Consider the following 11587-nt stretch of genomic DNA (forward strand, 5'->3'; position numbering starts at 1 on the left):
GTCTAGGATCTAGACAGTTGGAGTTTTCAAAGTTAGCAAAAAATGCTGAAAAAAAAAAAAATTTGGACAACTGAGCAACTCAGAGTGCATGTTGTCATGATAAGTTTAGTGCTGCAAGCAAAAAGTCAGCACAGAGAGCATGGCTGATGGTAAAATTCAAATTTTATTTCAACATAAAAGTCTATGTAATCCACATTACCGTGCAGACTACTGGCATTTTGAAACACTATTGAATAACACAAGTTAAAAGGATATATAACCAATTACACTTTCAGAGTGTCATATGATGCACATGACTTTTTCACTAGCCTACTTATCAAAAAGCAAACTAACAGAGGATTTACTGAAGATTAGCTGTACTCTTCAATGCATCCTCAGCCATCACATTTTCGTTTGTAGTCATCATTTTCTTTGTCTATGATCTTTTGAAATGGCAACATATCTGCTGTGTGCTGTTTGAAGAAGAAGAAAAGAGAAAAGAAAAGAAAAGAAAAGAAAAGAAAAGAAAAGTGAACAGTTGTTTATCCTCTGCCTCCCTGCACGGTAAAAGCTTATGTGCTGACAGTTAAACAACAGCACATAAACTCTTACTGTTCAGGGCTGAGAAGTTATCTGATACACTCACAAACACACACACAAGTTTGTGCAGCTATCCTTGTTAGGACATTGCATTGTCTTCCATTCATTTTGGACAGCCTAATCCAAACCCTAACCCTTAACCAATTCACACCTAATCCTAACCTAACGAAATTCACACCTGACCCCTAAATTTAACCAGGACCTCAGCAATGACATTTTGCTTTGGTCCCCATGAAGACGACTGGTCCCCACAAGGCTGGTGTTCATACCAGAAAAGGTCCCAAAGAGATAACGAAGACGTGTACACACACACACACACCCACACACACACAGTTGCTACAGGTCGAACCACATTCAACGGAGCATTCCACTGATTAACCACAACTGAACTGGTGTTCATCATTCAGAAGTGCTTCCAAAATTAATTTGGATATAATTATTATAAATGATTAAACCTTTAAACCTATCAAATAAATATTAGTATCAGTCTCATGCCACCATTAGGTTCCTGTGCAAAGCCGAGAAAGTCTGGTTGAATAATTGAATTGAATACTAATTGAATACTGATCGAGGTTTTATGAATTTTATTATAGTCATGAGTTCAACAGCTATTTGTTATTGTTTGTTTGGTTTTGAATGCTCCAAAAATGTTAGTCTGCACAGTATTCCTCTACAAATACCACACAAGCACAGCAAAGGCTCTTGATGGCATTATTTGTAATGTTTCATTTCCACCCTCCAAACCTCTTAATAATTGTCTGAAATGAAACAAGATTGTGCAACAGCGTTCGCATTTTTTGGGTTATGTGAGCCAAGACATGCCTCTCTCTCTCCCTCTGTTTTATGCAGTCTCGACCACAGTCCTCCTCCATAGTCACGATGACTAATATCTACCCCTGTAGTGTCAGTTAGGCACCTATGAGGACAGCCAAACCACAGCTCTCCTCGCCAGGACCCAGCCACGGCCTCTAAACCACTCCAGTAAAGCACACAAGCAGACAAACGACTGCAGATGACATCATCCATCAAGCGGCTGCTGCCCTAACTTCAGAAGGCCGCAGCTGTGTCCTCAGTTCACCTCTGCACCTCCTCAGCCCACGATCAACACTACTATGATCTCTGAACATATTTACATCTGGTACTAAAGTGTGATTTAGTTTTTTACCAAAGACACCCACACCAGACAGACTGATTGGTCAATCACAGACGGGATGTTGCAGGAGATGAAACCTGTCTCTGTTAACAGTTTTTGCAGTTGATGACAATATGTCATATGTATGAATCTGTGAGAGGGTTAGATAGAGAGAATGCTACGTGGGCTTACTGGAGGAGGACAACAACCAGACAAGTTTTGGCATCAGCCGGAGTACGCTTTGTCTACGCAAACAAGAAAACCACAAAGTAGAAGAAGACCAGAAGCGTATGAGCATGAGCATAGAATAACAAATGACCAAATCACACCCATATGGAGGAAAAAAGAAATCCAGATACACACCCACACATGCACACACGTGAAGACCCACTGCCTGTTGTCAGGGCCTAGTTATCACACTAATACTGCGCATATATTTCTTCACTGTGTTATTTCATGTCATTAGCTGACATCCACTGACTTTCCTTGCCTTCTCTGTTCTGTAAATAGCAATTTGACTGACAACTCTAAATATACTCCCTCTGTTCCCTCTTTCATGTGTCAACACACATCACACACCTCAGACACACTGCGCTATCTAAACAGCTCTCCTATCATGAGCTTACTTTCTTTTTATATGCAAACTATGCAGGTACACAGGAAGCAGAGAGGCATGCCTAAATCCCTGATACTGGACACAGGCCATACCTCTGGAAAACATCCAGTATGATGTTACATCACATCCATCTGCAGCAGCATACCAATTTAACAGTGCAAGCACACACACGCACGCACACACACACACACACACACACACACACACACACACACACAGGCAGGCATTCGTAGACTTAAATTAATTGATATTAATATCCATCTTTTTACAGAAGTATGAAAACTTTGGTTGAAAATCCAAACTACACATTAGTCCTTCTGTCTTCTGCAGCTTCTTTGTGTTGGGATCAGAACATTGTAGATTAAAATGCTGATAAAAATAAAAATAGTGGTGAATAGTTGGGAGAAAGAAATGCGTGTAAATCCAAAAGTCGTAGGCCAGGTAATAAAATCTCAAGTCCTCAGCTGAGCATCTTGTAATCACAGATTATTCCAGTGAGAGCTGTCAGTAGTTTGAGCTGTAGGAACAAGGCAGAGTTGGTCAGCCTGGGCCATGGGATGACCAGGCTCTTTGGAGTTTAAGTGCAAGTCTTATATAGACACACGCACTACGTGGCCCCTCCCCTTCTTCCGTTTCCCATAACAACAAATGCTCCATAATCAAAATAGAGCCCATCTGTGCTCTGACACACCCCTCTGCCCGGAGCTCCATCCCCCATACTCCACTGGGCGAAGAGGGAAAAAGTGATCCTTCAATCACGGTGAAAACTTGAATGTGCCCTTACTCTCCCTTTTTTAACCGCAACAGGCAGAGAGGCAGAGGGAGAGAGGTGGGAAGGTGAGGGGGGAAGGGGGGAGGGGGATGGCAGCCAGGGAGGAAGGGAGGATAACTCCACCCTCATCTGTCTCTGTCTCTCATTCCATTATTTCCCGGTTGTTGTGCAACAGGGGGAACGGATTCCTGAGAAGAGAGTCACGGCTCTGTTGTAAAACTTACTGGCAAGAGTGAACCTCTGTGTTTTTCTTTTACTGTTTGCCTCGCTCGCTCGCTCGCTCACTCTCTCCATTCGTCTCTACTTGTTATCAAAACCATGTGTATGAGTGTGTGTGTGTGTGTGTGTGCTGTGAGGTCTTGGAGGGACACAAGGGCCACAGGGGAGCACAGGAGAGAACGGATACGAGGGCTGTGATGGAGAAATGAGACCACATAGCCACGATAATCTATGTGTGTGAGTGTGAGCGGCAGCAGAGGCTCATTAGGTAAGACAGATTGGTTAAGAGAGCGAGGGTGTGTGTTTACAAGAGAGGAAGTTGATGCTGAATATAAGCTGCTTTACTGAGGAAATACATCTAAGCGAGGCAGTTAACCACCTACAACTGCAAGCAGTTGTCGGGAGTGGATTTTGAGATATCCAGACAAACAAAACTATTTTTGTCCATGTCATAGATGTGGCAGACATGTGATAGGGAATGTTGCGCCCAAAGCCGATGACACGCAGAATGTGGAAGGGAGGAAGATGTTGAGAAGAGTTCGAAGCGAGGTAGAGGCCGGTGGGAGATGAAAGAAAAAGGGAAGGCGGAGAGAGAGGTAGAGAGGAGAGAGAGCACACATCTGGAAGCAATCAAATAAGTGCAGTCTGACATGCACATGCTTCAGCTATAAAAGAACAACATGTCCTTGAACCCTGTGCATTTGAGCGTATACATAAACCTGTCTATATAACCCAACTTAATGCATCCCTAAAACCGAAACACCTCAAGCAATCACATGCATTGCCTCTGCACGGCAACTCCTCATTACTCTTTACAGCTGATACACTGCAGTGTAACAGTGTGGGTGAAAATGACTCAGTAACCATATAATGATGTGTAAAGATCGTGTTCACATATGGGGTTCTATTGTTACACAGCCGTCACAATATTACATGAGTAAGGAAAAGTTTGCCAAGCTATGTTATGCAAAATATTACTCAAACTTATTAAATCAAGTTTTCCACTGTGGCTTTCCACAAATGTGGTGGAGTGTTCTCGGCACCTGAAAATGTCCATCCACTCCTAATGTAGTGTTGTTTTTATAAACAGGAGAACACAATTTTGCTTCTGCTACTGAGATTACTGCAGGGAAAAATGGAAAACACATCCATGTTTAACGAGTCATCTCTAATATTTCCTGATATTCGTCTATTTCTCAAATAGATTAAACAAATTCCCAGACTGTTTCCATCTGCCAATCTGCTACAGGCCTCAGTGAACTTCAGACAAAATGCTTGTTGGATCCACCAACAGCATCTGAAAGGCCCTTACCGAAGGCGGAATAAAATGGCTGGCGCCCAACAATTTTGAAACTTTCCAAAACTGGAGATCCTACAATCACACTCCCTTTACCGGCCAGGAGTGCGGAGGTGTGAAATGAAGGCAAGGTGTGAACTTCTCTCAAAGCTTGTTTTTCATTTTTCACACAACCACTTCTGTCACTTTATCTGTGTACAAATGAGTGCAGAGACTGACCAAACACTTTTGCCTGAAGACCTTTGTTTGTTTGAAGCACGCTGTGGCCTTTACTCAGTCTCTTGATCTATTCTCACTCAACACAGATTTCCATGTTATTTTAGAAACTCAGAAGGGAAAGCACAGGTAAAATTAATAACACTTTAATGGAACAAAGCCATAGTGAATGTTATTAATTAGACCTGTGCTCTTCCAGAACAATACATATTCTACAAAGAAAAGTCAAGATCTCATTTTATCAATGAATCACTAGATGTAATAGTAAAGATATTACACAGGTCACAAAAAAGAAACAGAGACCAGAGGACATAAAATAAATCATCTTATTTATTGTCTGATGCAAGACATCTTCCCTGAGAAGGACAGCATTCATTGAATTGTTTTGGATGAGTCAGAAAGAGAGAGAAAGACAGGATCCAAATGTCATGAGTTTGAACTCAAAGCGCCTCTGGATCCAATTATGTTTTCACAACATGAAATAATCAACATTCCCCGGACACATTTGAGAACTGGAGTCTTATTCACAGATTGTAGCTTGACTCACTGGAACCTCTTGAGGAAGTCCTGGTAGGTTTGTCTGTGAGCAGATGCGGCAGGAACAAAATGGCCACCGGGATGTGTCAGGACCTGAGGGTCTTGGAAGGAGGGGAGGAGCTCCCTGCTCATGTTGTCAGGGATCACTCGGTCCTCCAGTCCGAACACATGCAGGGAGGGGATCTGGAGCGAAGTGTTGTAGAATTTTTGGTGTTCCTTACACGCGCTGGGGAAACCAGCAACAAGGATGGCGAAGCGGAAGTTGAACTCTGGCTCCAGTTTTTGTTCCTGAAGAGAGCACAGCATGGCCACAAAAGCTGCTCCCTGGCTAAAGCCCAGGATGCCATCAAATGGACCTTGGGCCTTCAAAGCTTCTCTCACAAACGACACACTCTCTTCGATCCCTAGGCTTTCCTCACACTGCTGCTGAGCGCTGAAACTCCGAGCCTGGACGTCAGAAAACCACCAACCCTTGGGGTCCTCATCACCTCCAGGGCCAGGACCTGAACCATTCTCCTTCTCTGGAGCTTTGGAAAGGACATAAGAAGAAAGTGGTTATTTTAATGTTTTGAATGATTTAAAATTCAAAGAGAGGCACCAGAGATGAATGGACCAACAGTTTCTTTCATTCTCTGAAAATGAATCTTTACGTGACCATTACTAATTAGGACTCAGAGGAGTTACGGTCAGGGAGAGTTTGACATTAAATATATTTATTGTCTTGTTATAGCTCTTACAGTCTGTGACTTTGTTAAGGTTACAAAACTGCTGCTGGTATAGAAATAAAATTATATTGTACTATATCATTTTACATTATATACTGTAAAATTGGCCAATTTCACCTGCAGTGTATTCCCTTTAATGTAAGAATACACAATGATTGTTGTGGTAGGCCAAATATTTCAATTAAAAAAAAACAACAACATTTGCATTATTAGTTTTCAAGACCATGTACATAGTGTATGACAGGTGATGAATGCTGACACATTAAAATGTCTTCTGTTTCTGACTAACAGTTCAAAACCCAAAGATATTCAATTTACAATGATATAAATCAGAGAAAACCAGAAAAACCATCTCACTAGAGAAGCTGAAATTAAAGAATTATTGGAGTTTGTACTTCAAAATGACTGAAATTATTAACTGATGGATTAATTCTCCTTGAAACGACTGATTGATCAACTAAATGTTGCAGCTCTAAAGACAGTATAATTGTCTATTATACAAATAAAACATATCTAAACATGTTAAAATAATCATGCTAGATTTAAATCCTTATTACAGTGGCACAAAAAAGTATCTGAACCCTTTGCAAATACCTGGTTTTCTGTATTAATTAATTTATTGATCATAACGTGATTTGGTCTTCCACTGAATCGCAAGTACAGAAACACAATTTGCTTATGTTGATAAAACACAAACAGTTATAATCTTATGGACAAATTTATGACCAATTTATACCTAAATGCAGGTAATTACAAATGGTTTACTTACTTTTTAGTTGGTTTACTTTCTTTACTAAATAAATCTCATATATCTGTCTTGTGTAACTGCGTCCATATAAAGTAACCCACAAAGTGAAAGCATGCTTCCTATGTCCACCTCTATGTCCACTTTTACTGTAACAAACGTCAGCTTCCTCCCCTTCAGTGTGCATTGGTCAGAGACATGCAGAACATGACCCACCTTCACTGCTGGCCTGCTGCACACTGTGCGGTGCGCTCATGTAAACAAGCTCCACTTGTTTCTTCAGCAGCTTCCGCAGAGCTCCGGTCTTCTCCCGGAACGAGCTGCCGTTCTGACGGTAACCGTGTATGCACAGAACCCGGAGAGGCGCCATGGAGCGGTTAGCCTAGCTACAAGGAGAAGTTAAGTTCCTACTTTAGGTCGGCAGATATTAATATTAACAGAATAACAAGTCGTCGTCATACAACACACCGCTTTAAATGGTGAGTTCAAATACACAGCGGAGTATCTGAAGGATGAGACAGGGTTACTTAGCATTTAAAGTTCATCAAATTTAGGAAGTGACAACCACACATTGGGGCAGTCTCAGCCAGTGTTGTACCGGAATGAATCAGAAGTGCTTCCGTTTATTCTTTTCAAAGTAAAACCCTTGTTAACGTGACTTAATGTACCAGTGTTTATATAGGCTTACTTAATCTCTGATGATACATCATATATTTTTTAATTAATTCATTAATTAAATTTATTTTAAATCAATTTATGACAATTGGCAAAGTAACACTGTCAGATATAGATAATGAAAAGTACAATACTGTGTAAAAGTATAAAGTTGTTTTGGTGTAAAAGTATAAAGTAGCATAACAATTAAGAATACTACTACTACTACTATAGTGCTTGGTACATGCTGCATGTAGGTTTTAACTGATATAAATGGCTGATTTACTATTTGAAGTTTCTAAACTGAAATATCAGATATAAGGGTAAAATAAAATGAGGGAAAAAATAGCTCTAGGAAAATAAAATAAAATAAATGATAAAGATATGTATTATAGGTATTAAAATGCTTGAATGAATGTGTATATATATATGTAAGACAATAAATACAATAAAATTATATACACACTTGAGTGCACATATGGCAATGCAAAGGCTTTGCAGAGGACAGAGTTCATCGTGAAAGCCTGATGAAAGAAACTGTTTTAGTCTCTGTGTTTTGTGGCTATGAGGTGTTTGTGAGAGCATACAAATACATTGCTGTAGTCAGCACACACATATCTTATGTTTAGTTCAGTGTTTACTTCACTTAAAGTATTGGGAAATTATGCTTATCATTTTGTCAGTGCACATCATCAGTCATTTTTCATCAGATGAAATTGCAGCAACTGTAGCAGCTTAAAATGTCTGAAGTTTTGACAGCCCTTTACATCAAACTTTTTTCCTGGTATACCACTGCCTGCCTGCTCTGCTTCCCTTCACTAGTAACAGCATGTAAACGAATAATGCTACTGATACTAATAATGATGCAACCATTTACATCATTAACATGACATGTTGCTCTAACATCATTCGGCTTGATTGTGTTCTCGCATGAAAAAATGTAATCTTGCTTGTCCATTTTATAACATAGAGACCTAGTTTTTCTCAGTAAATGCTTCAAAGTTGAACATCTGAGAGTTGAAAGTAAACTGAATGTTCTGACAGTCGAGTCTCTGACTTTGATATTAGAAGAAACTCTGTGTTCGTTGGTATACTCTGTACTGCTCTGAATTATTCAGCACTGGATATTCTTCTCTGCAGTGTCTACTACTTCTCAATTGATTGATCAGTTGACTGACAGAAAGTGAACCCATTCAATTTTGATGAATTATTTGTGTGGTTATAGCATTGTAGAGCTTTACACACATCTGTAGAGAAGTTCAAATCAGTGGACTTTATGACAGTTGAAGAAATGATGATGCTTTTAGAACATAGCTTTGGCCAAAACTTAATTTGAGGCTCCAAAAAGCCCATGGCTATAGCCAGAGTAACTAGTTATATATATATATATTACCCAGGACGTAAAGTAAGACTCAGGTTACTTCACAGTTGATTACGACTCACAGTAGTGATCTTAGCTTTAACTTAGTGAGAAATGGGAAAACAATCATGTAAACAACAAGATTCTTCCTTCCATCCACACACATTAACAGCAGATGCATTTTTCTGTCTGACTGATGCTCTACTTAAAGATCCAGTGTGTGTGGTTGCATTTCTGGGGCAGAGGGCTGTACTCGTTGCTAGGTGGTGGGAGGCTGACCCCTAAAGACACAGATGAGAATGTCTCTTGCTGTGACATCCCAGACAAGCCGGGTCATACAGAGCAGCTACTGTAAAAATCATGAACTCTTCACTTACAATCTTTCACATCTCTGCAACAACAGACACAAAAAAAAAAACGACAAAGAACTTTATTTGCAACACGGATAAAAGTAAAATGCTAATTCTAGGCCACAGGAACTCACTTATCAGACTCTCTTTCAACTTCAGTGGCAGCACAGCTCTCCCAAAGGACTGTGTCAAAAATACAGGCATTATCTTTGATCCAGATTCTCTTCTGACAAACATATGAAGGCAGTATCCCAAACACCACATTCTCAGTTCAGAACAATATGCAGGAGTTGGCATTTAGCCAGTCCTCCAAAGGGTTTGGGGATGGCCCAAAGCAGTGACAGCCTGAAAAGTGAGGTGCTCAAAAGGGGAAAATGGAGGATGTAAGAAAAGTTAAAAGAAGTGTGAAAGTTGAATCTGGTTTGACCGTTCATGGATGCAGTATTGCATTGTCCATCTTTCTGTTTAGTCATCTTTGTTACTTTTCACTGATAAAAATAATAATGAAAAATAGTTAATGTGGCTCACCTACTGAGATGCTTACTAAGATGTCTTGTGAGCATTTGTGTTATGAAAGAGCCCTGGGTCGGGGTTTACCCAGCTGGGACGTGGAAGTGGAGCAAGGAGGATATGGACTGTGTCGGAAGGTGTGGCCTAGAGGCAAGTCTCTGACTCAGAAAGTATGTTTTCACTGCATTGGTCTCCTCTCAGGGTCTCTGTTGCTGTTTTCTTTGATGAGGATGTTCTAGTTCTTGGAGTGGTCTCATATTCAGGCACTGTCAATTAGGTTTAGTAAAGGTCTTTTGTTGCAGTGAAAGCGCACGTGTTGCATTGCCATGACGCACATGGTAATTAGGGAGAGTTAAAAAAAAACAAAAAAACACACACCCACCAAGGGACAAGGCTGCTATTGATGTTCTCCAGTACTGGTTAGGAGCCATGTGTCGACCCCCCAGGGAGGTGTAGAGAGAGAGAGAGAGGGAGAGAGAGGGAGAGAGGGTGAGAGAGAGAGGGAGAGAGAGAGAGAGAGAGAGAGAGAGAGAGAGAGGCCTTTCCTGGTGTAGACAAACTGATCCTGTTTCATTTTTTAATTTTAATTCCTTCCAGAATTGGCTGCTACATAGGCCTCAGTATTATTGGCGGTCACAGCTCCACACTTCGAGATTTCCTGTTATTCAATGCTTCACATCCTGAATAGTCACGCATCACAAAAGATAACAATACCAAAACCTGCAGTGTCCCACCATAATATATAGCAACTAAATAACAACATATCAAAATCAGTGTTTGATTTCAAACCGATAATACAATGATAATTATCTTAATCATAGTATTGTATAATATACATCCCTTTGTCCTATGATTATTTAATGAACAAAATATCGTCATATGTCTATAAATATAACATGAGGCCATAATGTGTATCGAGAAACTGCATAACAACTGACAACTGAAACCAGCAGTCGACTTGAATCTTGGACATTTTTAAGTCTAAGTGACTGTTTTCCATGATATTTTCTTCTGTTTGATTTCCTCTGTTTTGATACTAGTTTTATGGTGAATATTATTTTAAGTATTGAGTAAGAAATTGTGTTTGCTTTAATTATTCTCAATCCTAACAAACAGATCGGTCAAGCCTGTGATTCACTCTCAACATAATACTTTGAATGGAGCAAGAATTACATTTATATCCAAACTACCAAAATTGGAAAATAATTCCCCATAGAATCAAATCCATAGAAATGTGATTATGTAAGAAATTGAGATTACTATGCATGCTCTTTGTGATATGCGTCAGTATTTGTAGAATGGCTACAGGGAAAGGTACACACTGTAGCGAATCTGTCTTATTTAAAGAAGTAACCAATTATAGCAGTGAGGTGAAATCAGGTCTCCCTTCATGTTTCACTGCGGTCCACAGGGGGGCAGTGGTGCACCATAAGTTGAGGATGTACCGTTTCTAGCAGACCTCACACCTCCCTCGCTGCAAAACACTAACAGCAAGCTGAGCCCACTTGTCTGTGTGAAAATATACAAGAAAACACATCCATAGCAAGTAATTGCGCAGGATAATGATCAAGAGGGGAGTCATGCATAATACTGTAATTAGGAAATTTAGAAAACACTTATTCAAATTGAAACCATTCCAAATTTATAACAGGAGATCAACCCTACTGTGTGTGTTGTGACCTCCAGCGGAAGATCTCTGCTGCCGTCCTCTGCAGCGACATTACTAGATCGATAGTCTGTGAATCCGTGTGCGATCTGTGAAGTCTGTGTGCACATAAAAGAGGACAGAGAAGAGTATGACGAATGTCCTGTCTGCTTCGGATCCTCACTGGAGCTGGCAATGTAGGCCATGCACAATGTGAATGTCCTCGAAGA

The 11587-nt window shown here is 40.3% G+C and overlaps 1 protein-coding gene across 1 annotated transcript; it reads right to left on the reverse strand.

Moving 5' to 3' along the window:
* Positions 1 to 5143: 5143 nt before the first annotated feature.
* Positions 5144 to 7433, reverse strand: ovca2 (OVCA2 serine hydrolase domain containing). Its single transcript, XM_087176707.1, has 3 exons — positions 7307 to 7433; positions 7055 to 7224; positions 5144 to 5895 (listed from the first exon to the last, which is right to left on the reverse strand). Exons 2-3 carry the CDS (start codon positions 7206 to 7208, stop codon positions 5375 to 5377), a joined length of 675 nt encoding a protein of 224 aa, XP_087032833.1. The 5' UTR covers positions 7209 to 7224; positions 7307 to 7433; the 3' UTR covers positions 5144 to 5374.
* Positions 7434 to 11587: the final 4154 nt, after the last annotated feature.

This window comes from Seriola lalandi, unplaced genomic scaffold (assembly GCF_002814215.2).
Source record: "Seriola lalandi dorsalis isolate HSWRI2012SDOR001 ecotype SW California unplaced genomic scaffold, Sedor1 jcf7180002054567, whole genome shotgun sequence".
In the NCBI taxonomy this organism is placed as follows: domain Eukaryota; kingdom Metazoa; phylum Chordata; class Actinopteri; order Carangiformes; family Carangidae; genus Seriola; species Seriola lalandi.

Excerpts from the sequence above, each read along its gene's own strand:
- ovca2 (XM_087176707.1), bottom strand. The coding sequence starts at position 7,208 with ATGGCGCCTCTCCGGGTTCTGTGCATACACGGTTACCGTCAGAACGGC. Across the intron at positions 5,896-7,054 it reads GCAGCAGGCCAGCAGTGAAG|CTCCAGAGAAGGAGAATGGT; the intron begins GTGGGTCATGTT and ends TCCTTTCCAAAG.